At 39.4% G+C, this 27,463-nt stretch overlaps 2 protein-coding genes and 1 non-coding gene across 6 annotated transcripts in view; 2 read left to right on the top strand and 1 right to left on the bottom strand.

Annotated features, from left to right (window-relative positions):
• The window catches only part of LOC122074197 (protoporphyrinogen oxidase, mitochondrial), a 16,465-nt gene extending 9,114 nt beyond the window's left edge, over nt 1-7,351 (top strand). The window contains exons 11-18 of the mRNA XM_042639053.1: nt 3,656-3,674; nt 3,827-4,006; nt 4,854-4,928; nt 6,117-6,240; nt 6,324-6,432; nt 6,527-6,601; nt 6,829-6,935; nt 7,062-7,351. Coding sequence (XP_042494987.1) covers nt 3,656-3,674; nt 3,827-4,006; nt 4,854-4,928; nt 6,117-6,240; nt 6,324-6,432; nt 6,527-6,601; nt 6,829-6,935; nt 7,062-7,183 — 811 coding nt within the window. The 3' untranslated portion in view covers nt 7,184-7,351. The remainder of the gene's footprint in view (nt 1-3,655; nt 3,675-3,826; nt 4,007-4,853; nt 4,929-6,116; nt 6,241-6,323; nt 6,433-6,526; nt 6,602-6,828; nt 6,936-7,061) is intronic.
• A 264-nt stretch (nt 7,352-7,615) lies between these two features.
• LOC122075009 lies at nt 7,616-7,733 on the bottom strand. The gene has a single exon (XR_006139149.1). It is a non-coding gene; the product is annotated as a U5 spliceosomal RNA (small nuclear RNA).
• Nucleotides 7,734-10,828: 3,095 nt separating this feature from the next.
• LOC122073977 lies at nt 10,829-26,108 on the top strand. Of its 4 annotated transcripts, none has more exons than XR_006138934.1 (3): nt 10,829-11,048; nt 11,147-12,630; nt 26,084-26,108. XR_006138934.1 is itself a non-coding variant. In XM_042638731.1 (2 exons), exons 1-2 carry the CDS (start codon nt 11,003-11,005, stop codon nt 12,268-12,270), a joined length of 1,170 nt encoding a protein of 389 aa, XP_042494665.1. In that variant the 5' UTR covers nt 10,829-11,002; the 3' UTR covers nt 12,271-12,760. The 4 variants fall into 4 exon arrangements, 1 of the variants encoding a protein (XP_042494665.1); XR_006138932.1 differs by lacking the exon at nt 26,084-26,108 and adding an exon at nt 24,886-25,113; XR_006138933.1 differs by lacking the exon at nt 26,084-26,108 and adding an exon at nt 24,031-24,403.
• The last annotated feature ends 1,355 nt before the right edge of the window (nt 26,109-27,463 follow it).

Raw genomic sequence — 27,463 nt, 5'->3', positions numbered from 1 at the left:
AATATAAAACCAGCTTTCCAGCAAGTCTAAGATTACTTAAATCTGAGTTGTAATGACAAAGTTATGCTCCGGTCAAACTTATTTTTAAGTGCGCGAATGCTGTTAAAATCGCCTGAATGAAAATAATTTTATGGATATCAAAACAAAAAATTATTTTACCGGACTTTTGGTTTTTAGCAATGTTTTAATATGATAGAATTTATAAAATTTTCATAATTGAGAAAAACTCCAGCATTTAAAAGTTGAAAATCGCTCCTATAACCAAAATCCAGTTTTTCTTCTTGGACTGGGGGGTTGACTTTTTATCCTTTTGAAATTTGATTTTTAAACTATTTTTATTGGATTCAAATAGGGGGGGTATTTGCTTATTTATGAATAATATCTTAAGTAAAAACATTTACTTAAATGATATTTGGCATAAATAAGTGCCAAAACACAAGGCGGCATGCAGTGCAATAAGGCGACTGTCGCCTAGGCCCCAGGCAAACCGCCTGGACGCCTAGTCGTCGCCTTCACAACTATGACACCAATTATTTAGTGGAGATGCTCAGTTTGTGTGCCCCATCAAGAATTTATACGATCGGCAACTTTTCCCCTTCAGAACAGGATAAAATGTGCTCGATTGGGTTATAGGATTTTACTTTTTGGTGGTGTGAGTACCAAAGGAGTGTAAAAAGGTGGCATGTGGACTGAATGCAATATCACATTAAAAGTGGAAGACATGCTAATGCTGGTCTTTTTAGTAGATGGGGTGCATGTGTAGGTCTGAAGTCCTGATTTGCATTGTCATCAAGATAATGCTAGTGATGTCTCTGGTTAAATAACCGTAATTATCTTCATCTGATTTCATATTTGTACTGCTCTCTGTTTTCTTTCTGACCCTCTTGCAATGGATTTGATTTTTTTTGTCATTTGTAATTTTTTCAAGGAATAATGGGCTAGTTTTTTTTTTTTGAGAAATTCAAAACATCTACCATCTAGACTTCTGATCTGGCGTCATCTATTGATTCCATAAAGGATAAAATTCCTAAACATGGTAGGTCTGACCACTCTCCACTTGGCTTACTTGTCTGCCTAATCACTTACATATGGGGTAGTGTATTTTGTAAAAGTTTACAGAAGAAGATATGGAGTGAATCTGTCAAATGATATGTCTCTTAGGTTTTCTTTTTCTCATCATATATTCTATGAATCTCCCAGCTGCTATGTACACATTTCAATGAAGAAAGAGATGCCCAGTCAAAACCATGTTCTTAGCTCCTGCAAAGTCTCCTTCCCCTATCAGACCAACAATAGTCCCAAAAAAGAACCTTTCCTGATTCCTTAAGGTTTGCCACAGCCAAATGTGGGAAAACTCAAGTATGTAGTACCTGCTGTCCCATATGCTGGGAGGAAGAGAGCATAAACGGCTCCCTGTATGTTGCCCCCAGGAATTTCTTTAATAAATCTGATGCAAGCACCCAATGTGCCAAGTGGTGGGGTTGTTATCCTCCCTCCCTGATTGAATGGAGTGGGAGTTCTTCGGGAAACTGGAACAGTCCCAAATGAATCTCCTGAGGAAATGCCAATGTTGCTTCGAATAATGTGCTCCTTTACTATAGTTTTCCGTTTTTGCTATTGAAGCCCTGAACCAGCGCCTCATCAAACTGAATTGTCACTTAACTCAACTAGCCTTTGGCCCAGCTAAATGGGTTCAGCTATACAAATCCTGTACTGCTAATCAACTATGTTTTAAATATTTATTGTTAACCCATAGAACTCACCACTTCTTCCCGGTCATTTTGGTTCCATCCTTGTTCTTCTAGCTCTTTAATGTCTAGCCTAACATATCACTCTTCCTTACTGGTGTATTTAATGCAATGCCAGGAAATGAAACTAAATTCTTGAGATTTCATCCTCCTGTCTCCACATGTAACTTATGTGGGGGAGAAGGCACTAGCCATCATGCTTTCTTTGATACATATCACATGTGTAATCTTTCATGTGAAAAATATCCCCAGTCTAGGACCTTGGATCTTAAGTTTTCTTTGGGCCTACTACTGGGTTTTGTAAATAAAGGGGAAGATTTCTTCATTAGTGTTCTTATTCCAGTTATTACTAATGACAATAAGGAGTATTTGCCACTGGTTCTTGTCCACCATCTCCCATCCATATGACCAGTACAATTCGTTTTTTATAAAGACTCGAGTAGATTTATGATTTAATCCTCTGAAACTTAATGCAAGGGATTTCCAATTTTAGATATCTGGGGTCAACCATAAATAAAGAAGCTGACAGAGAGGATGATGTTCCACAGAAAATTAAGTGGGATGGATGAAGTGGAGAGGTGCGATGGTGTATTATGTGACCAACGTATTCCTTTAAAGCTTAAAGGAAAGTTTTATAGGACAGTTGTATGGCCGGCTATGATGTATGGAGTGGAATGTTGGGCAGTTAAAAAGTGTCATATACAGAAGCTATATGTAGTAGAGATGAGGATGTTAAGATGGATGTGCAGCAAAACTTGGAAGGATAAAGTAAGGGATGAATGTATTAGAGATGATTTGGGAGTTGCCCCGATCAATGACAAGCTCCGAGAAGTTGTTTGAGGTGGTATGACCATGTTCAACAGAGGCCTGAGGACGCTCCAGTAAGGAGGAGTGATCTTATTCTGATTGAAGGAGCTAAAAGAGTTAGGGGTAGGCCTAAAATGACCATAGGAGAAGTTGTGAGGAATGACATGCGTAGTCTAGGTCTTCTCCTAAGTATGACCTCGATAGAGCCATTGGAGGGCGAGGATCCATGCAGCCAACCTCTTTTAGTTGAGGTTCTCCTGACTTGTTGGGTTGTGCCTCTTTCTTCTTACTTTCATTTCTCATCTTCTTCTCTTCATTCCCTCTATTATGATTGGACCTCAGTTTTCCTACTTCGTTTTGTATGGATCCATGTAGCCGACCCCATTAAGTTGGGAAAAGGCTGAGTTTGTGGTTGTTGTTGGAACTGTGAAATGTAGGCCTTTCACTCCCTGTGTTTGTGCCATTCACATTTGGTGTGAGATTGGATACTTGATATGGGCCCCTATTAAATTAACATGATATAGACCATTGCTGTTTATGAGTTATAACAGTGTTAAGACAAAGTCAAATCATTTTTTCTATCATGTACAACAATCACAACAAAGCTTACCTTCTAAGTATATATGAGAGAGGTTTTGGTGGATGGAAATCCACAGGAAAAAAATGGGTGGATGGGTGCCTAGATCTGCACGTCACATATCATGTGGGACTGAAATTTCATGAACAACTTCACCCCAAGGTCCCCTGCTCATCTGTCAAGTTTCAGCCCAATCGGAATTGCCATATGGCAAAGCAAAAGATGGGAAAATCTAAGGCTACCAAGAGGGTACACAAAACTACAAGGGATGCATGGACATACATGGAAGTAGATGGGAGGGTAAATGATCGAATTTAAGGCTGAAATTCTACATGTGGCCTATTTAAACCATTTCGTAGATAAACAGTCAGGATAGCCATGCCACTCTTGCACGTGGCAGCACAGCTGTGACCATCCACTGATTTTATTTGTGGGTTGTCGATCTAGAAAAATCACTATTATATATGCCTATAAGGTGGAATTCTGGAAACAGGTTTCAGTGGATCTCCTTCTGTAATTCCAGGCTGCATCTATCTGATTGTGTATACATTTGTTGTGTGGCTTCTGTTTAGTGCCCTTTACAGTATGGGGGCCCCTTTCCTTTATTCTTACCGTGTTTTCCAAAACTATAATTCCTTTTCCCCCCTTTTAGTCATATTGAGGTTTGTTTATATTTATGTCTCTGTTTCTGCAGACACTCACTGACACCTTATGCAATGTGCTTGGTGAAGATAATATGAAATTGAAATCAAAAGTGCTGTCATTGTCTTACAACCATGATGTGAACTCTGCCTCAAACAATTGGTCAATTTCTTATGCTACAAAACATAGTCGGACCTCACAACATCAGTCTTTCGATGCAATCATAGTCACGGTGAGTTGTTTTGTTCTGCATGTGACTGCTAGTATGACAATGAAAACAACACAACCCTGATGGAACTCTTCCTTGGAAAATTGGAGCAGTTACTCATGCTGCAAAACAGAATTCAATCCTTTAAACTTTTTAATTATGGTTAGCTTACAGTTTTGATATTCATTCCTCGCTAGAACCCTCGTGTCTCAGTTCCCTGATTCCTTTCAAGCATTGCTTGTGTTGCTTTTGATATTCAGTGTTCAGTTTTTCTTATCTCTAAAACCTGTGCATACTTCAAATCGGTTTGAGTCATGGATTTTTTATTTTTTATTCTGGTTTGAGTTCCAAACCCCTATTTTTCTTTGGGGGTTCAAGAATTCAGTTCTAGAGTTGGAATTCCTCTGCACCAGCATCGAATGAAGAATTTATACATACTCTGGACCAGTCTCAAGTGAAGAATTTCTTTCTTCTGGATTAGGTTCCAACCTTCACTCTTCTTGATTGCTCCTGCTGCCATATTTTGGGCTTTCAGTTGGTTTTTCACTTTCAAAGAAATGCACCATTTGTTTGACAAAGCAAGGACTTCATTTGTTCCTGGGCAGTTAATCACAAGGTCTTGCAATGTGACATTAGAATGAGGTAGAACTGTCTATTCAACAGCCTGTAGGTTTTCAGTTATGGAGATTTCTTTAGCTTTTATTGGAGGCCCAACCCTTTCTGTTGTCATGATAGTGGCATTAGTAATGATATAAATGTTACTGATGATCATTTTGGTTAGTTTCTTTTGTTGTTCTTATTTTTGAAAATTGTCCTGCTATTAAATTTCAGTGCATTTAAGAAGCATAAACAAAGCATTTGTGTTTTATAGGCTCCACTGAGTGACGTCAAAGAAATGAAGATTGCAAGAATGGGAAATCCATTTCTGCTTGACTTTCTCCCCGTGGTATGCGCTCTGGTTCTTAAATAGCAAAATTTTACTACCTGCTTATTTACATTGTTAAGTGATCAATAAAAGATATTCGGTTCTGAACATGAGTAAACACATTTTGATGGACATACTAATAGCATGCGCCCTAACATAAGCAGGTGAGGAAAAGCAGTTCCAAATATGGGCATGCATGAACAGTTTGTTCTTCTGCAGAATCTTACTGCCACACGTACTGTATAGGTTTCAGGTGCTGTTTGAGGGAGGAGGGGGTGGAGGATTTGTATCTAGGATTTAGATCCATACAATCGAGACTCGACTAATATGGAAGATGGATCTTCCAACTGGGGATTGTGTACATGAACACATTGTGCATAACAAATACATTAACTTCTAAGTGAGTTAATAAACGAAAACATTTTGGATAAAAATGCAATTGTGAACTCGCAATTTAACTATAAATGTAGTAGTTTTTTAAACATCTACAACCTGTAGAGGTAAAAAGAGCAACCCAGTGCATGAGGCTCCCACTACTGCAAGGTCTAGTAGGGGCAAATGTATGCAACCTTACCCACTGCTTCACTAGAGAGGCTGTTTCCAAGTCTTGAACCTGTGACTGACATGCTGCCATAGTGCAACTTAACCATTGCACCACAGCCTGTTGAGGTAGACAGGCAAAAATTTGTTACAATAAAATCTTTACTTTATACTCCCTCCTTCCTACAAAGATTGTCAAGTTTCAGCACATTGAATGAAACAGTAATTACCCTGTTGAAATGAAGGTGCTTGTACTTTCCCTTGCTCGTTGATGATTTGCGCTTGTACTGTTCAGTGGTTGACTCTGCCATTGATGAAATCAGTCCGATCATGGAGTGCCTCTTGGATGAGCCGGTACCATAGTTGCACCTTTGCACGTCACTTGCAATTAATTGGTTTTACCTTGCCAGTATATAACATGCACCCCTCAGGTCAAAAGTGGTACAGTTATATTTATCAACATGGATAACTGTTTTACCTATATACCACATCAAGAGGTGATCCCATAATTCTCCACCTCAATTCAACATACACCTATCGGAGTTGCATGGGGAATCAACATACAAAAATTATATGCATAGTATTCAAGTTCCTTACCTTCGCAAATTTTTTGCTACATTGCCTTGTGCTTGCATATGCATATGGGCTACTTTATCCTTTGCAATGCAGGTAAATTATTTGCCAATATCGGTTGTAATTACAACATTTAAGAAGGAGAAAGTCCAGAGACCCCTAGAGGGGTTTGGAGTTCTTGTTCCATCCAAAGAGCAACAGAATGGTCTGAAAACCCTTGGTAAGCCTTTGTTATGCCCTGAATTTCAAAGAACTAGTATCCTCCAACCAGTAATGCAAATGTGGCTTTTCTATGCCAAGCAGGTACACTCTTTTCCTCCATGATGTTTCCAGATCGTGCCCCCAGTGACCTCTATCTCTACACTACCTTTGTAGGAGGAAGTCGGAATAGAGATCTGGCAAAAGCTTCTCTGTATGTGAAGATAAGATGCTTTTCCTTTCGGAAATTCCACTTTTGTCTATTTTTTTGCATTTTGGTAACCAGCTACCATTGTTGGATGTTGTAGGGATGAGTTGAAGCATGTGGTTACTTCAGACCTTAGAAAACTTCTGGGTGCTGAGGGAGAGCCCACTTTTGTAAAGTATGAAACCTCCAGTGCTTAACTGCTTATTGGTTCTTGTTAGTACTTAAAGGCTGAGTTTGAACCTGCTTATTGGTTCTTGTTAGTACTTAAAGGTTGAATTTGGACCCATTAATGTTTGCAACTGATGTGATGTAGTCACCAAAGATCGAAGATTAATGCCCTAGTAATTGATTTCAACCGATATGATATACTTTCCCTTGTGCCATTTCATTTGTAAACTGCAGTTGTTTTCACTGGAGTAAAGCCTTTCCTTTGTATGGACATGGATATGATTCAGTTCTCAAAGCAATAGACAAGATGGAAGAAAGTCTTCCGGGGTTCTTCTATGCAGGTAACTCAATGAACTGTTTCCCCAAATGCCTAATGTTCATTCTACATGTTCTTTATGAGAAAAATGAACTATTGCTGGTATTTTTTATTTTATAGTTTCTAATAGCATGCAATATCAACCTGATAGGTAACCATAGGGGTGGATTATCTGTGGGGAAATCAATAGCTTCCGGATGCAAGGCTGCTGACCTTGTAATCTCTAATCTCAACTCGCTTGATGGCAGTAGGCCTACAGAGGAAAACTCATAGGTGTAATAAGAAATGTATTCCTATTACCTAGTTTGATCATACCTCCTCATGCTTCTTCATGTAAGATTAGATGTTACGTACTGTATGTAGAAACTATCTCATTTAGATTCTGAGATGAATTAAGATTTGTTTACAGGCATCAATATAGGTGGTCAACAATTCATTCCAGCGACATCTATTAACTTCTATGAAGTAGGTCAAATCTGGGAGGATGATAGATCATTTGGTCTCTCTTCTTTACCATTGTTATGGAGGTTTGTCCATCAAATGGCTTAGGTTTATGTTGCTTGAAACATGATGCATGCTTTCCATCCAGGCTCTTTCAATCTTTGTTTCTGTTCAGTCCATTGATAAAACTAACCAGCCGATGAAAATCTTTCACAAACTACAGAATTATAGGCCGATGGGAACTTCATAACTATTGAATTATAGGGTCACTTTGGATGAGAGACCCTTCAAAAATTGGCGTAGGCCGTTTATGGGTGGCGAGCACACGGTATTCTTTAGTAAAAGGCGAAAGAATAGTTCGCTCTGTGCTCACCACACGGCTCCGTGACTTTTCCTGTTCTCATCTGCCTATATCTATAGAGCTCTCTAACCTTTTCGTTCTCCTCTCCAAACCGATGTGGGACTAATAAATGCCATGTATAGAAATAGAGGAGCATGGGGCTCAGTATATTTTTTTTAACAGGTTGGGCTGGGAAATTGCGAGGGCCCCTCCATCTCTACTGATTTTCGTTCTCACATGGTTGATCCTTTTGGCTGCACCTATCAAACAAATTAAAAAGGATAAAGGTTTTTTTCATCCGCTGCTGAATGATGGAATGGTTCAAATGTGACCCCATCACTCCCAATCTCTCTGCCCCTATTGTTGAAATTTTGTGAATAGTATAGCCCAAGATCCTTTACTAGTGACTCCCATCTCTATTATATATGGTTGAAATTATCCATCACCATGCCGATCCGCTGGTACCAATGATTATGGTGATGAGATTCCTCATTCACCTTGGGTAAAGGGAAACTCAACCCATAAATAAATGCCAAGATACAAAAAATAATAAAGGTCGAGTTTCTCTCAATGGATGCTGCTATGAAAACTTGTTGGATCAACACCAATTTTTTGCCATGTGGAAGTTTATTGGACTGAATTTTTATAGCCAGGTAGGCCCATACTCTCCTACACAAAAAAACCCCATACCCAAGGTCCATTCTCACATGTCAAGTTTCAGCTCATTGTAACTAATCACGTTGTCGACTGTAGTTAACTTGACCAGGAAAGACTGTACAAGGAAGATCTGGACATTTTTTTTCTTTTGGTACAATGTATGTCCAATATAAAGTTTGAAAAATAATAGGAGAAGTATTGGATTGGTGTGCCAAAATTTACCCTTGATCCACCTGCAGGAAACACTTATCCTTTTTTTTTTTTCGGATATAAACAATATTCAACTGGAGTGACTAACTAACTCTACATTTTGCAAAATTTAGGCTGTGTTTGATATGCAATCTTGGAATACATTCTGGGGTGAAAAAATTTATACCAAACACAACCTAATTATACCGTAGTTCATGTAAAAGATTGTGGCTGGAGGGGAGATGCTGGGGAGGCAGTATATATGGAAAGTACAGTTCCTGCTCTTTGATTTCTGCCACATGGCATAAGCAAACTGGGTCTAGAGACTCTGGGTCGAGAGACTCTGGACAGATTTAAATCATTGCGGGGCTCCTAGCAACAACCATTAACAGTATCAATACTGGACTATGAGCATCCCAATCAAACTCTTAGATCTCCAAAAGAGACTTCCAGAAGTTTGTTTGCAAACTGCAGTTATTTTCATTGGAGGAGAGCCTTTACCATGTATGGACATGGCTACAATTCAGTTCTCTTAAGCATTAGATAAGATGGAGGAAAGTTTTCCTGGGTTTTTCTATGTGGGTAACTGAAACAGCTAGTTCCCCAAATGCCTAATGTTTATCTGTATAAGGGCGTGTTTGGTTCAATGGTAAAGTATGAATGTTGTGACTTGGTGGTCAAGCGGTTAAAATAGCCTCTCAACATTCTTGGGGTAAGACTACATGGTTCTTGTCCCCTGGATCTCGCATATGTGAGAGCCTCGTGCATTAAGTATGCCCTAATGTTATTACATGTTCTGTATGAAAAAAATGAACTGTTGCTGATTTTTTTCTATCTAATAGTTTGTACGAGCATGCAATATCGACCTTGTAGGGAACCACAGGGGTGGATTATCTGTGGAGAAATCAATAGCTTTGGGACTCGCTTGATGGCAATTAGCCCAGAGAGGAAAGTTCATAGGTGTTATAAGATATTTATTCCTATTTACCTGATTTGATTTTAAAGGATGACCATAAATAGTCACGCTCCTCGAATTGGTTGTGGGATAAGTTGAAGTAAATCCTTATTCGAGAGCCAAACTTCAGTGATAGTCTATCCCTTTCTAGAAGCAAACTTTAGACCTTCAATAATGTTGAAAGCTTTTGATTCCATCTGTTGTATACCTCTAGTAACTCCGCTTGTGATATCAAAAATATTTGCCTGAGACAGAATTCCAAACGCCCAACCTTAATATGTTTTCAACAAGTTAGTTGCACCAACACAAACTGACATAGAGAATGTCAAAATGGGAAGAGTTGGCTGTCTTCCTAAATAGAATCCTGATTATTTGTGAGAACAGGGAAAACACTATAAATGTGAGTACGGACGTATGTTCAAATCGCAGATCCAACAGTTAATGTTTTGGATTATTAATATAAGATTGCAAGAGGTCTGTTTATTCAAAACTTGATTCATATGCAACCAAATGAAATAAGTATAGATAACGATAATGCTAAAGCACCAACTAATATCATTTCTGTTTAGGGATGAGGAACCGAAGATATGATACTAAACTAAGAGAATTATCATTCAGGTTTTGAGGATTGGAGCCAATCGGACCAGCTTTCCAGATATAAGAAACAACTTTTTTTTTGGTAAAGATATAAGAAACATCTTCACAAGAGATAAAAATATGAAAGATTGTTTTAGGAAACTTACCACGCAACACACATGATGTATCAAAGTTCACCGATGAATTCTCTTAGGCTGTGTTTGGTAGCTAAGAAAAGAAAAGATAAGAAAAAAGTACAAGAATTTCTCTTGTGATTGGCATGTCCTAATCTAAGAGAAGATTCAATTTTTGAATTTCAAAATTTTCCTCGAGAATTATGAAGTTTTCTTTGACTTAAATTGTTTTATTTTTTTTTACCAAAAACACAAGAGAACATGAAAAAATACAAAAAAAATTCCTTTATTTCTCTTCTAATGGTAAATAAATATACATAATTTTTTTTTATTTTCTCACCATTTCATTTGTTTTCCTTCATTTTCTAGGTTCTTTTTTTCTTTTTCTTTTCTTCTCTTGGCTACCAAACATAGCCTTACTAAAATGCCTCTTAAAGTAAATTTTAAATTTTGGGTGAATGCCTAATTTTCTTAGATACTTTCACCAACATGGTTTCAAGTATCGACATCATATTGGCCATATTGTATTGTTATCAATCTTAGATATCTAATCAATCCAAATCGATTACTCGTATTGTCTCAAGCATAAAACAATAAAAAAAAATATATATACTTTTATTAAAAGGCAAAGGATAAAATTGGGTATCCCAACGATACCGATACCTAAATCTTGCGGTGTGCGAGAGAAACTTTTGTGGACGATCGGACAGAAGTTCCATCTTTCCGGTTCCAGCTTCGAACTGTTCCCGATAGTGAGTGTAAATCCTACGGAGAAACCAAAATGATGCCCAGGAGGAGAAATGGACGCCAGAAACCCTCACAAATCTGCTCTGCTTTTGGATACTGGTAAGTTTCTCCTATCAAGTTTGAAGATTCTCAGTTGGTTGTCTTTCCTCGTTGATCAATGTTGCGTGTTTTCTGCAAATCTCTGCTTATAACAAAAGCTATAGATTCAACGAGAACGAGTAGACATGCTCTTTTTCTTCGAACAATATCATCAACAGAATCAACCTCAGGAACCTTGGGCTCCGTAGATCAAAAAAATTTCACCATTTCTTACCTCATGAATTCATGTGGATTGTCTTTCAAACCCGCTACTTCAGTGGCACAGAAGATCCTCATCGAGACCACAGAGAGACCGGACTCTGTCATTGAGCTCTTACGAACAAATGGATTCACAAATACCCACCTTGCTAATCTGATAACAAAGTACCCACGGATGCTTTTCGCCGATCCCGTCAAAACCCTTAAACCCAAGATTGACTTCTTTCAATCTCTGGGATTTTCAAGAGATGACCTAGCTAAGTTCCTCTCCTCAGACCATATCATCCTAAGAAGAAGCTTGCAAAGGCAAATAATCCCAATCATAAATTTCCTCAAAACCATCATCCACACCGACGAGAACATCATCAGTGCTCTCAAGCGATCCGACCGAGTCGCTTCTCTTAACGTTAAGAGTATTTTGGAGCCCAACATTGCAACTTTGCGAAGTTACGGTGTACCCGATTCCAATATTTCGAGGATGTTAACCCTCCAACCTAATTTACTGACGCCGAATGTTTGGCGGTTTAAAGATGTTGCTGCAACGGTGAACAGAATGGGTTTTGATCCCATCCGTTGTTCATTCATTATTGCCATTTACTCTATGTCGGTGATGGGCAAACAGAAGTGGGAAAAGAAAAGAAAGGCTTTTCGAAGATTTGGATGGTCTGATGACGAATTTCTATTGGCCTTTAAGTTACAGCCGATGGTCATGCTCACTTCAGAGAAGAAGCTCGTGAAATTTATGGATTTCTTTGTCAACGACTTGCATTTGAAGCCATCAGATGTTGCGAAAAGCCCGCACATTTTCTTACAAAGTTTTGAAAGAAGAATCATTCCAAGGTGTTCAGTGCTGCAAGTTCTGATGTCCAAGGGCCTTATTGAGAAGGATATGAATATATTTTCCGCACTAAATTGTGATAAACAGCGGTTTGAGAAGAGGTTTGTCACTAGATATGAGGGGGTAGCCCCTGAGGTAATCATGGCATACGAAGGTAAGATGAAATTTCTAGGATTTGACAGTTGACACTGGTGTTGAAGATGGTGGAAGAATTAAGTAAATCAATTGAAGGAGTTCCGAGACAGAATGTTGGCAATCGTGGATTTGTCAAGTGGTTTGGGATGTTCTGTTGCTGAACAAAGGGATCGGATGGAGGTGGCATATCATTTAGTGTCTTAGAGGTGACGGTACCCCATGGTTCTAGAGCAGAACATTGTGTTGTTTGATGCCTGAAATTGTTACAGATTTGATGGAACATTATGATGCTAAGGCTGATCTGAAAACCAGTATATATCCAGTTTTCATCGTCATGAGGGAAAATGGCATCTGTGATCAATTGAAGTTTCATCCACCTCCATTGATGGTCAAATGGATAGCTACTTTCTTGTAAGTATCATGTCTTCTTTGCTTGGGCAATTTAGGCAGTTTAGGGAAGTCTATACTGTATATGCTGCTCACACAACATTTAGTTTAAGCAAATGAATTGAGTGCATGAAACATTTCACTTACTCTCTCATCTTCTATTCTCATTACCTCAAAATATGTCATTTTTTCAAAGTCTATACTGTTGTTAGCTGTTTTATGGACAAAAAAGTGCTTCAAAGTCTTGAGTAATCCAAGATGGTGGACAATGTTTTTTGTATGCAAACACTTGCCTTGATTTCCATGTTCCGAACAAAAGCTTGCTAATGTAGAGCTAAGACACTAAGGACATAACCCAAGGCAGGATCTTGTTCAGCAGCAAGTTTACTCCTTTGAATAATCTTCAGATCGATTGAAAAATAAATACAGAAAAGTTAGAGAGTAAGGGAAAGAAGAAGAAGAAAGGGATAAGGTAGTCTCTCTCTCAGACTCGTGTCTCACCCACGGCTCTCACTGTATTTTGAGTCTCTCAATCACGGCCTCTCTCAAGAAAGCAAAATATAGAAACATAGAAGAAAGGAAACTCAGAAAATCTCTCTAAAAGAGATCTTCCTTGTACAAGAAGACTAAAACTAAAAGGAATAAAAAAACTCTTGGTAACTCCTAAAATTTGAAACTAAGTTGTTTGTCCTAATTAAAGACAAACAAACTTTTACAAATGTAAATAAACTAAAAAGGAAACAAATCTTTGGACAAAGAAAGTCTTCTAGAAGTCTCCATCAATAGCTTGCTGTCCAGGACAAACCAGAAAATAGAAACTCATTGAAACTAAACTAAATAAAATTGGAGAATATGGACCCAAATTACTGTTCATCATCAAGACCGCCAATTTTGTGAAACTGATCTGTCATTCGGGAAAAATGTTTATCAAGATTTGATCTGTTAAGTGAGCAGCACTTCATTTGGAGAAATTCATCACGGGCCTTTGAGAGATCATTTGAGACCGGACCCAAGAATTCTTGATAGAGAGTGGTAACAAACTGGCTTTCTGTGAGCTGGACAATTTGAAGTTGTTGGTAAGCGCCAAGAGTTAAATACCATTCTCTGAGTTTTCCTTGGAGTCTTGCAACAAATTTGGACAAAACAGTAACAGTGGTAGCTCCTTCATGGAGTAATTCTGCATTTATCCAGGAGTGAAAATCTGCAATTCTTGAGGCCCATTTGGAAACAGGAATATCATCCAATGTGAAAAATTGTTTTGGATCTTGATTTTGGTATGGGGTAAAGGGTGGAGGTGGAGCAGGATTAGGCCTGTATTGGGTATCAGGAGGATTGTGAATTTCAGGGTCATCATCAATTTCTGAAACATGAGTAGTTGGGCGAGGACCTTTATTCATGAAAGAGGGAAGAGGATTAGGAAGGGTAAGGTTTGTAAGAAAATTAGACAGAATGTTTACAGAGGGGGTAACAATGGTATGGATGGACTGGGTAGGTTGGGTAGTGGTGGTAATTGGGGAAATGGGTGGTTGAGGTGATTGAGGTGGTTTTAATGGTACCGGAGGTGGGGGTGTTGGATAAGAAACTGTTATGGGATAAGGGGTGAAAGAGGGGGCGTCTTGCAGGGCATCTGGTTCTTCTTCACTGAGATCCATCAAAGCAGCAGTAGACATCCAACCTGGAGGAAATCTACCACGAGTACGTCCTCTAGGAGCTCTGGTTCTTTTTGGAAAAGAACGTTGTTGTCTTTGAAATTCTTTAAGTTCTTCAATCGGGAATGTCCTTGGGGAAGAGACAACTGGAGGAGCCGGAGGGGCATACATAGTAAATGGGTCTTGTGGAGTGAAGCTTGGAACTGTGACAGGAAGTGGTTGTTGTCTGCTTGTTGTGGAAGTGGGAGGATGAGTCCTCTGAAGACTATGAAGTTGAGCTTCAAGGTATCGAAGATGTTTCACTTTTTGACCAATAAGAGCAAAGGCAGTAGTGGTATCTACTACACTTGAAGCAATTCCAGCAAGCTCTGTATGAACCTGATCAATCTCTTGTCGTAAAGACTGTAGAAGATGATCATGATGAGTCAGAGTGCCTTGATTTTGTTGGGTTTGGGTAAGAATTCGTTCAAGGTATTGATTTTGAACGACAACATTTTCTGCTTGCCAGTTCAACGCTGCTTTTGCTGGGGATATTTCAGAAGGTTGTCCTGTGGGGCGAATTGGAGGTTTAATTTTCCTAACATGCCGAACACTATGAGTATCGGGGCCAAAATCAGAAGGGCCAGGGAAATTTTTAATAGGAGAGGAGGATGAGGATCCTGGTGTGTACATACAACATGGAGGAATAGGAGGAGGTGGAGGATCTGGTTGTGGGGGAGGTTTACAAGTAGGAGGAGAAAAAGGTTAGAGGAGTAACCTTGGTATTACCATACTTAACAAAGAAATGGTATTTCAATTCATCATTAAGGGGGCCAACGGAGGAATCTCCTGACTCAAAACGTTCTCGTAAGATGGACTGGGAAGACTTACGTCTTGAGGAGGAACGACGAGGCTTAGAGATATAGATATCATCATCATCAGAGTCTTGGAGGCAAGATTCACAGTCACAGAAGTCAAAATATTTATGACCAGTAACTGGATCGGAGAAGAAATAGATAGGGCCTCCGTGAGAATCAAAAGATCAGATGAGAATTTTTTCTTGGATCATGCCAAAGGTGGTTGGAAAAGGAGTAGAAATTGGTTGAGGTTTCGGGGAAGGAAACCTAATTTCTACTTCACCATTGGAGTGCCAGATATATTGAGGATCAGTGGACTGGATTGGTTCCGCAGACCGCAGGAGTTGATTGAAGAGTGCTGGAGACTTGTTGTTTATAGGCTGTTACCCAAGAGGAGGGAAGAAGACGAAGGAGTTCATCTTGAAAAATCTGTCGGGGAACATAGGTACAGCAAGGAACCTGAGTGGAGTCCATAGTTATGAGCAGGACGTCATCTTGATGGCCTGTAAGGAGATCAAAAGCATGATTTTGCAGTCGATAGGCCATTTGGTAGTCTAAAGTAGCAATCTGAGTTGTGGCTATCTGAGGAGCACCAGTAATCTGGATCTGGAACTTAAGGGCAGTGGGAAGATGAGGATCTGAAAGAGGAATATTGAAGTTAGGGTATAATGTTAAAAAAACTGTTCATGCATTTATAGTGGTCTGAACAGTGGCTATTACAGCATGTTGGTACTTCAAAAACCGACTGTCAAGAAGGGCTATCCGAGAGACAACCGGAAGACCTTTTCGTCCATGGAAAGAAAGGGCAAATTTGATTGCTCCGAAGTGGAGGTGAGTATAATCTTGTTGTCGCCACTGAGGAATCAGATCGAGAAGTATTTCAAGAGTGAATAGTTGTTCTCTTTCCGTGGCAGGGATCTGAAACTGATCAAAGCGAGAAACCTGAACCAGTTCCTTCAGAGGGGGAGTCTTCTTTGGTTGGAGAAGAGCTATCCATCGAGAGGAAGATTGAGTTTTTGGGAAGACCGTGTAAGGGTTAAGAAGAGGAGAAGGGGTAGGAGGTAAGACTTGATCATCTGGGACATAGGAGAGTTCATGGAGGTAATTCAGGGAAGAGGATGAAGACCGGGATGAAGTTGATTGTCAAGGGGAAGAAAAAAGAGAAGAAAAAGGAGAAGTAATGATAATTTGGAAAGCGGGCATACTCCAGATCTAAACCATCACAACTCACCGGGGAAACTGAACTAGGTTAAGACATAGCTAGTCAAGGCCGATCAAGAACCCCCTGATCATGGTGCCTAACTTCAGAGCAACCTGAGCCAAAAAGGGCACAAAGCGGCATCCTTAGCCTGAAAGCCAACAACGGTCAAGGGTCTTTTTCTGACAGAAGGAACCATAAGCAGGGATTACTTACAAAAGGGCGTGGCCTAGACTGTATCTTAAGCTAAAACAGGTTCAATCCGAAAGAAAGGGATGGCCAGAGGAGGAGATTAGCTGGAGAAGGAGAGGACTGGCTCTGATACCATTTCTATTTCTAAACTTTACTCAAGACTAAAACCTAAACTTTTATTAAGCCACTGGCTATTTATAAAGAAGTACAAGCACAATATTTCAATATGTAGGACCCTCTTATCCTGTTGACCGACAAAACAGGACCACACCGACAAAATACAAATACAAATACAACCAACAAAATACAAATACAACAGTACCACACTGACAAAATACAAATATGTCTTTATAGTGATATAAGAGAGGTGTCCGAACTATTAGAACTGCTGGCTGGATAGATACTGGCAGTGTCAATGAGCCAATCATTATAAGCGTCCAGTAGGTGTTCAATGCGGGAGTCAGGTAGTCTGCCTGTTTGATGAAGTTCCCATGCTGTATCCATACAAAGGAGGAGGGGAGCCGGAACTTGCCTTGGAGAGATATCATTGCCAGTGCACATATTGTTCAGAAAGGATCTCCACTTATCTCTGTGCTGAATTCGGGTGGTAAAGAGGTCATAAGGCCTGATTTTTAACACATGAAAATTATGAGTATAATGGATGTAATGGCAGGTTTGTTGATTTTCAAGAGTTTGGTGAATGCGAGGGGGACGATGGAAAAGGATTGTGATGTAGGTTTGGTTAGGTTCAGCAGTATCCCCTGGAAGATGAGAGGAGAAGAGGTGAAACCAATGATCTATCGGGGCAAAAAGTTGGAGGAAATGGAGGATTGTGAGGTTGGGACGTGGATGACCTTGGATGGGAAACATCCAACGGGAGGTAAACCAGTGAATAGTGGCGAGGGGAAAGCCTAAGGCAATGGTGTAGGCTGAATAGAGATACCAAAGGATGCATTTATAAATGAGGGGAAGGTCTTGAAGTTCTTGGAGGGTAGTGAAAGAGAAAAGGGTGAGAAATGGATAGTCTGGGTGAAAAGAGCTTCCAGGTAAGATTAATCCATCACGTCGAAGGGCGACCTCTAGAAGTTGAATTGCTGTGGTTTTACTGTAAGAAATGACCTTTCTTAGGGTTAGATCTTGCAATATTGCAGGTGGGAGGTCTGGTGGGAGAGAACAACAAAGGTTATGGCCAGATGGTGGAGGCTGAGAGGAAGAGGCTCCTGGGGTAATAGGGAAGATCAAAGGTATGATGGAAAAGGTGGAGGTTGGTAGGGAGAGGAAGTCTGCCAAGACATTATCTTTTTCTTTGATGTGTTTTACGTCAAATGACCATTTTGAAAACCACTGAGCCCATCGGAGGAGTTGGGCCTGAGGGAGAATTTTCTGCCCGAACTCAAGCTACGGGGAAAGCTGGACATATCGAGCTTGACAAGGAACTTATGACCAATAAGATAGAATTGGAATTTCTCAATGTCGCGCTTGACTGCTAGAATCTCTTTGAAGATTGAGTGGTAATGAGTTTCAGAAGGCTTGAAAGATCCACTTTTGTAACCACAAACAGTTCTCAGTCTTGTAGAATTGTTTTCTTCAAGAAGAACTGCACCCCAATGAGTATCACTTGCATCTGTTTGCAAAATTCTTTTGCCAGTGGAAGGAATCTGGAGGGTAGGGAGATTTTCTGAGAGCTTCTTTAATGCTTGGATAGTAGTAATGTGAACTGAAGACCAAGGAGGAGCTTTCTTTTTCAAAAGCTGATGAAGTAGTGAGGTATACTTGATCTGCTAAGGGAGGAATTCTGTCATGTAGTTCACAATTCCAAGAAATTGTTGGACTTGATTCTTTGTTAGAAGGCCATCAGGAAACTGTTGGAGAGATGTGACAATGTGAGGCTGAAGTTCATATTTTTCTTTTGAGATGGATACTTCGAGAAAGTCAATGGAGGAGACACCAATTTGCATCTTCTTGGGAGAGAGCATAAGACCATATTCTTGAACAATTTTATAAAATTGCTGAAGAAGTTGTAGATGTTCTGTCTCATCTTTGGAGAAGAGAATGTCATCAATATATATGAGAGCATGGTCTTGAATAGGAGCAAAAATTTTCATCATGGCTCTTTGGGAGATTGATGGATCTGTTTTCAAGCCAAAAGGCATTATTGTCCATTGCATATGGTATCCAGGAACACAGAAGGCTGTTTTTGGTCTATCTTCTGGAACTATTCTAAGTTGCCAAAAACCTGCTTTGAGATCGAACTTGGAGAAGATATTTGCATGGGCCAGTTGGAGAAGTAAGGCCGAGTGAGTTGGGAGTGGGAACTTGTCATCACCCAAGAAGAAATTTAAAGGCTGATAATTAATCACCATTCTCATTTTTCCTCGAATCTTCTGTCCTTTTGTTGACATAAAATGCTTGGTATGCCCATGGAGAGAGAGTTGGTTCCAAAAGACCTTGGGACTGTAGTTGTTGGATTTCTTGAACTGCCAATGAAAGATGGCCTGGATTCATGCTGGGATGGCTGGCCTTTGTTGGATTGACATGTTCCTTTTTCTTGATGGGCAAGGTTATGAAGAAATCAGAGTTCTTCCATAATGGATGCGAGCACTTAGTGAGGAACTCCGCATGAGACTCTGCACAGGATGTAGAAAAGATTTGTCCTTTGATAGCTTCAAATAGGGGAGGACCTGCAAGAAAAATGTTAGAAATAGGAGACCAGGGAAGAAGTTGTTGTTTATAGACAAGGCCTTGGGGAGTCCAACGAAGAGGGAGGAGGCTAAGAACATCAAAACCTATGATTAGGTCTTTTCCAGGGAAATGGGTTCCTAAAACAGTATGGGTAAAAGACAAGGTAGGGTGGAGTTGAATTTTTATGGGATGTTTAGACACAAGGGTGACGTGAAAAGTTTCACCATTAGTTGCAAGGAATGGGAGAGGAGGTTCTTGGGGCTTCCAAAGATGTTTAGGAAGAATTTTTGGAGTCATAATGGTGGTAGCGGCTCCAGTGTCTAAAAAGGCTATAACCTTAATGGGTTTGGCATATGGCTCAAGTATTATCTGAACTTGGACTTGTGGGAGAGAAATAGCATGGCAAGGTGGGGAGGATTTTGCTTGGTGAGGAGGGGGAACAAAAGGGATTATTTGGTAGAGGGGATCAGATTCCTCGGACTCGGAGAGAGAAGACTCTGGGTCTGAGTCAGTATTTGGAAAATCAATAACAAAAAGAGAGATCTGTGGGAGACTCGTCAAGAGAGTATAGAGATTCAAGATCTGCATCATGGAGATTTTCATGGTGAAGAGAGGACATCATATGCATGACTTTGTCTTTTTTCTGAGAGAGGGGACAATTATTTGCAAAATGTCCTTTTCCGCAAACATAGCAAGAGGGGGATTTGTTTTTTCCGAAGGAATCTCCATTTTTTCTTGAACTTTGGAGATTTGAAGTGGAAGTGCTTCTTCTTGTGCTTTTGACATTGGAAGAAGGGTGGAACCTTTCAGTGATGAGAGGACTTCTTGGTAGAACAATCACAAGAGTTGTCTCCTTTGCACTTGATCTTGAGATAAGAGGTGTCACAGGCGGAAGAGACCTTATTAGATCTATTTTGTAGATCCTTCCAAACTTTTTTGATGTTGCCAAGTTTGTTAAGGGCAGTAAGAGCATAGTTGTAGAGAGAACCAATAGTACAAGAGGCTAATGGAATATTTTGGTTTCTCAAAGCAGCCTTGGAATAGTTCCAAGAAGATAGACCAAAAACAGCCTTCTGTGTTCCTGAATACCATATGCAATGGACAATAATGCCTTTTGGCTTGAAAACAGATCTATCAATCTTCTAGAGAGCCATGATGAAAATTTTTGCTCCTATTCAAGACCATGCTCTCATATATATTGATGACATTCTCCTCTTCTCCAAAGATGAGACAGAACATCTACAACTTCTTCAGCAATTTTATAAAATTGTTCAAGAATATGGTCTTATGCTCTCTCCCAAGAAGATGCAAATTGGTGTCTCCTCCATTGACTTTCTCGGAGTATCCATCTCAAAAGGAAAATATGAACTTCAGCCTCATATTGCCACATCTCTCCAACAGTTTCTTGATGGCCCTCTGACAAAGAATCAAGTCCAACAATTTCTCGGAATTGTGAACTACATGACAGAATTCCTCCCTTAACAGATCAAGTATACCTCACTACTTCATCAGCTTTTGAAAAAGAAAGCTCCTCCTTGGTCTTCAGTTCACATTACTGCTATTCAAGCATTAAAGAAGCTCTCAGAAAATCTCTTTACCCTCCAGATTCCTTCCACTGGCAAAAGAATTTTGCAAACAGATGCAAGTGATACTCATTGGGGTGCAGTTCTTCTTGAAGAAAACAATTCTACAAGACTGAGAACTGTTTGTGGTTACAAAATTGGATCTTTCAAGCCTTCTGAAACTCATTACCACTCAATCTTCAAAGAGATTCTAGCAGTCAAGCGCGGCATTGAGAAATTCCAATTCTATCTTATTGGTCATAAGTTCCTTGTTGAATTCGATATGTTAAGCTTTCCCCGTATGCTTGAGTTCCGGCAGAAAATTCTCTCTCAGGCCCAACTCCTCCGATGGGCTCAGTGGTTTTCAAAATGGTCATTTGACGTAAAGCACATCAAAGGAAAAGATAATGTCTTGGCAGACTTCCTCTCCCGACCAACCTCCACTTTTTCCATCATACCTTTGATCTTCCCTATTACCCCAGGAGCCTCTTCCTCTCAGCCTCCACCATCTGGCCATAACCTTTGTTGTTCTCTCCCACCAGACCTCCCACCTGAAATATTGCAAGATCTAACCCTGAGAAAGGTCATTTCTTACAGTAAAACCACAACAATTCAACTTCTAGAGGTCGCCCTTCGACGTGATGGATTAGTCTTACCTGGAAGCTCTTTTCACCTAGACTATCCATTTTTCACCCTTTTCTCTTTCAGTACCCTCCAAGAACTTCAAGACCTTCCTCTCATTTATAAATGCATCATTTGGCATCTCTGTTCAGCTTACACCATTGCCTTAGTCCTCCCCTCGCCACTATTCACTGGTTTACCTCCCGTTGGATGTTTCCCATCCAAGGTCATCCACGTCCCAACCTCACAATCCTCCATTTCCTCCAACTTTTTGCCCGGATAGATCATTGGTTTCACCTCTTCTCCTCTCATCTTCCAGGGGATACTGCTGAACCTAACCAAACCTACATCACAATCCTTTTCCATCGTCCCCCTCGCATTCACCAAACTCTTGAAAATCAACAAACTTGCCATTACATCCATTACATTCCTGATTTTCATGTGTTAAACATCAGGCCTTATGACCTCTTTACCACCCGAATTCAGCACAGAGATGAGTGGAGATCCTTTCTGAACAATATGTGCGCTGGCAATGATCTCTCTCCAAGGCTAGTTCCGGCTCCCCTCCTTCGTATGGATACAGCATGGGAACTTCATCAAACAGGCAGACTACCTGACTCCCGCATTGAACACTTACTGGACGCTTATAATGATTGGCTCATTGACACTGCCAGTATCTATCTAGCCAGCAGTTCTGATAATTCGGATACCTCTCTTATTTCACTATAAAGACATATTTGTATTTTGTCGGTGTGGTCCTATTGTATTTGTATTTTGTCGGTGTGGTCCTGTTTTGTCGGTCAACAGGATAAGAGGGTCCTACATATTGAAATATTGTGTAAGACACGTGGTGTGTAATATTTGGTTGTACTTACTTTATAAATAGCCAATGGCTTGATGAAAGTTCAAGTTTTAGTACGGTATTTTTTTCTGAATCTTATTTTTGTCTTCTTCATGCTTTGATCTATATCAACTTGCCCCATCTTAGAAAAAACTCGACCTCGAGTTTGGAATATTTGAACGACTGCCTTGCTGTGATGAAAGCCAAGTTGCAATCCATAGTAAAATTCGGGCAGTTCTGTAAAGACATGAATGTAGTCTAGAGGATTAGGTGCTTGTTCGTCAAAGTACCTAGGGGGGATAAAGAATTTCTCATGCTCAACTTCAGCATCTTTAGACATATCCATAGGGTTGTCCACGAATGTGCCTTTGACCTCTTCAAACTCCAATGCAACGTGGAGCTTTTTTGGTTAGTCTCCCTGATGGTTCTCGATCAGTTCAGTTGATACTTCAATGGTAGGAACATAAAGGGCAGGGTCTTCCTTGGTGATAAAATTTTCTGGTACTTCTTCAATATTAACCTTCAATTTCGGGTTCTGATTCTCTGGTTGGAGGTTTCTTCTCTTGTTGTTTTTCCATCTTCAAAACTTCAACGGCTTCCACTGTAGCATTGGAGGTGGAGGGTAGAGAGGGGACCAGAGTTGGCTTCAAACTTTTGCGCAAGAGCGGTCACATGATTCATTAAATGTTTCAAGTTCTCTTCAATTGTAAATGTCTTTTGGTTGTAATCGTGTTGAAGGGAGAGCTTTCTTTGGATTTGTACCGGTAGGTACTTGTTTTTTAACTCGTGCTTCATCTCATCCTAAGTCCTAAGGTTCACGCCTTCTAACTCTCAGCCTTGCTTTATGGATTCTCCACCATTCTTTAGCATGACTAGTTAATCGCAAGTAAACAAATCGAAGCTTCCGTTCCTCTGTCAAGTTGTACCAATTAGTTCCTCCAGAGAATCTAACCAATCAAGGAATAGGTATGAATCCCTATTGCTAGCAAAACTTCTGGCTTCATCTTCTTTGTAGTAATATCCTCCCTAGGAAGTAATAGGCTCCGATACCAAATAATGTAGAGCTAGGGCAAGAAGGACCTAACCCCAGGCAGGATCTTGTTTGACAACAGATTTACTCCTTTGAATAATATTCAGATATTTTGAGAAGTAAAGTAGAAAAATAAGAGAATGTGGGGGAGAATAAGAAGGGGATAGGGTAGTCTTTCTCAGACTCTAGTCTCTCACCCACGGTCTCCTGCCATATTTTGACTCTCTTGGTCACAACCTCTCAGGTTAGTGGGGATGTACATAGCAAACTTTCTTTCTTTAACTTCAAATCGTGGATAACCTCTTAAGGGTCGTTACATTATATAGGCAAAAACCTGCCTCACAAGAAAGAACAAAAATAGAAACATAACAAGAAAGGAGACCAAGAAAGTCTCTCTAAAAGAGATCTTCCTTGTACAAAAAGAATCAAACTGAAAGGAACAAAAGACTTTTGGTAACTCCTAAAACTAGAAACTAAGTTGTCTTTCGTAAAGACAAGCAAACTTTTTACAAAAGGAAATAAACTAAAAAATGAAAAAAAAAATATTTGGACAAAGAAAGTCTTCTAGAAGTCTCTATCTATAGCTTGCTGTCCAAGACAAAACAAAAAATAGAAACTCATTGAAACTAAATTAAAATAGGAGAATATGGATCCAAATTACTGTTCACAGTTCACTTGAACAGTATTTTTTTTTTTTTTTTCTGAATTTTATTTTTGTCTTCTTCTTTTTCATGCTTTGATATAAATCACTTGCTGACATTTTGATGTTTGTATGTTGGCTTCACTGCAATTTCTCTCTTTATTCGAGAAAAGAGACGGATCCCAAAATGTGCACATGTTGCCCACATCACCTCAAGTTTCAGCCAAATTAAACCTCACCATATGTTCATAAGGTTTGAAAAAATGGCTGAAATAAATGGAGAAAAAGAAAGATGGAAACAATTAAGCCTATGTTGATCAATTACTGTAGTTCTCTTCCTCCTCCCCCCCCCCCCCTTCTCTATCTTGGAAGAAAAAAGAAAAGGAGAGAAAGAAAGCCAGAAAATCTGAAGTTGGTGCTCCAGAAAAGTTCTTTGAGAAAAGAAAATAAAACCTTCTTATTGTTGTTTGGTTGTGTCTTGGATATGAAATTCCAAATGCTCTCTTTCTCAGCGAATTACCTTATCTTATTCCCTGCCCAGGAAAAAGCAAGCAGAAATTTCCTTAATGTCATTTAGCTTTTTCTTCTTCTTCTTCTTTTTTTTTTTTTTTTGGGGGGGTGGGGGAGGGTGGGTGGGGTGTGGTGGTTGGGGGTGGGTGAGAATTACTTGATTTGGAATTGATAATTTGTGATTGACAGGGGCCTCTCCTTTTCCATAAGGGTGGGTTATTTGTGGGGAATCAATAGTTTCAGGATGCATGGCTGCTGACCATGTAATCTCATATCTCAATTTGTTTGATTACAGTAGGCGTAGAAAGGAAAGCTCATAGGTGAAATAAGATTTGTATTCCTATCACACCTGGTTTATTTGTACCTCATGCTTTTTTCTTTGGTTGCTTTGAATCATGTTTGAGTAGATGAGGATCATTCATGGTACCATGTCTTTGAGATTTATTTGCAGGCACCAATAGGTGATCAACGATTCATTCCAGCAATATCTATTAACTTCTGTCTAAAATGAAATGTAGGTCATATCTGGGAGGATGATAGATCATCTGATCTTTGTATTCTTCATCATTTTTATGGATTGGTGATTAAGATGGTTTGTCATCAGATGGCTTAGGTTTTTATGGATGAGATTGGCATTACTATCGCGACTCAAAAAGGGTAAATGCGGATTTAAAAGAATAGCTTGGTATATCTCCATGAGTTTGTATCTGTATAATGTTGCTTGAAAAAATGGTGTATTTTTTCTATGCTGGCTGCCCAGTCTTTAGTTCTGTACAGTTCACTGTGATATTTCAATTTTCATGGTGTACATGGGCACCAACCAAGATCCTAGAAAAGCTGGCTATTCCCTTGATGCGGATCAGGAGCACCGTATATAGACAATCCTAGATCCTAATATTTTGTTAGACTTAAAGCTGGTCTGACTTTGGTGGTTCTCATAAAGAGACAACTGCATCCCCCGGAAACCCACCAGTTTCTGATTGGACCTGGCTCACCCACGAGTGGCTCATTCACGGAAAAGATCCTCTCTAATTAATTGGGCGCCCAATTAATTAGAGATAGATTGTCACTGAAGTCTGGCTCTTGAATAAGGATTTACTTTTGCTTTATCCCACAATCAATTCGAGGAGCGTGACCATCTATGGTCATCCTTTAAAATCAAATTAGGTAAACAGGAATAAATATCTTTAACACCTATGAACTTTCCTCTCTTGGCTAACTGCCATCAAGCGAGTCCTGAAGCTATTGATTTCTCCACTGATAATCCACCCCTATGGTTCCCTACAAGGTTGATATTATATGCTTGTACAAACTACTAGAAAGAAAAATATCGGCAATAGTTCATTTTTCTCATATGGAACATGTAATAATAACATTAGGGCATACTTGATGCACGAGGCTTCTGCATATGTGAGATTTGGGGGACAAGAACTAAGCAGTCTTACCCTAAAGAATGTTGAGAGGCTGTTTTAATCGCTTGACCGCCAAGTTGCAGCATTCTTACTTTACCCTTGGACCAAACGTGCCTTTATACAAATAAACATTAGGGCTCTGTATTGTAACGTTTTGAAAAAATGGATTCTGTTGTTTTTTCATTTTTTTGGAATAGAAATGGAATAAAAATTGTATGGTAAGCCGGTTCAATTTCTTATATTTTTTGAAATGAACTTAGCACTTTTAAGGTTTTGATAAAAAAAAGTCCACTGTTTTTTGGAGCATGAAAAGCTTGCTTTTCATCATCGGAATCGATTTTAAGCAAAAGGCGGAGAAACAATGGGTGCAAAAGGCGGAGAAACAATGGGTGCTTTCAAGTGACAAGGGGCATAAGTGGTATTTTCCATTTGAAACATAAACTTGCCCCATAAACCGTTGAATGATCTTCATCTTCTTCAATCACACAAAACCCTAGCCTCTTGTGACATCCCAACATTTGACGTTTAGGAGAAGGAAATCTCAGTTACTTCTTCTTCTTCTTCTTCTTCTTATTCTTCTCTCTCTCTCTCTCTCTCTCTCTCTCTCAACTGGAAGAAGAAATTTCAGGAACCACAAAGCGGCGAAGGAAAGAATTGAAATCAAGCAAGGCCTTACTCCAATGAATTCGAGCTCGATTTTAGGCTTTTCAGGTACGGAGGTTGACGGTACCGATTATGATGGATTTATGGCACAAGAAAGTGAGATGGATTTCTTTAAGGAGGGAAACGAGATGTGTTTTTGGTATTTCAATTGAGCTACAGAGATTTATCTGGGTTTGAAGGATAGAGAGATGAAATGCAATTGCAAGGCAAGGGCAGCCATTTTCCTTCTCTGATTTCCTTTTTCTCTATTCTTTTCTCTCAACTCTCAATCATTTGTGAAAATGGTCTTAATTAGATAGAGCAAGGTGGGTTGTTTCTAGAAAAGGGTCATTTCATCCTTCACATATAAAATTTGTGTGTCCAAAAGATGAAGCTTAGCTACTTTGTTATTTTTTTGGAGTTATGATATGGGATGTGGTTGTTTCTGGAGAGGGTAATTAATTTCTTCGTTGTGGTTTTGTGTTTGTTCAGTGTTGGTTTTTGAAAACACTTGCAGATTGCAAGTTCAGAAATCTTTTTGAATCTGAGATTAAAATATAAAATCCAACCTAAACTTGAACACCATCTTATCTAATTAGATAAGAAACTGCTGGTTACAAAAAATGGTAATCCATGGTTTGAGAACTCTTTTAGCCTTAACTATCATTTATTCTATCATGGTTTTATCCAAGAGTTGGTCGCTTTGAATTGACCACTATCTAAGTTGAGAAACAAGATCTTTTTGAATATCCTATCCCCCTCAAAACTGAAACCCATGAGCCAGATTGAACATGTAAGTACAGAGTTAAAAAAGCCATTTATATTGAGGGAAGAAATAACTAGGTAGTATTTGATGTTGCACAGTTGCACCCTCTTGTTGAAGGATAGTGAAGAGATAGATGATCATTACTTTAAGAAGATCAGTAATCATAATAAGAATGATGGAGAATGGTGTAGGTGGCATTTTATGTTATTATTGTTTCATAACAAAAAATGTTTCTATAAAGTGTGAACCATACAAGTTCTTGATTCTTCCTAGTTA

Source organism: Macadamia integrifolia, chromosome 3 (assembly GCF_013358625.1).
Source record: "Macadamia integrifolia cultivar HAES 741 chromosome 3, SCU_Mint_v3, whole genome shotgun sequence".
NCBI classification, from domain to species: domain Eukaryota; kingdom Viridiplantae; phylum Streptophyta; class Magnoliopsida; order Proteales; family Proteaceae; genus Macadamia; species Macadamia integrifolia.
Note: the sequence above shows the minus strand (reverse complement) of the source record. Positions and strands in the feature narration are given on the sequence as shown.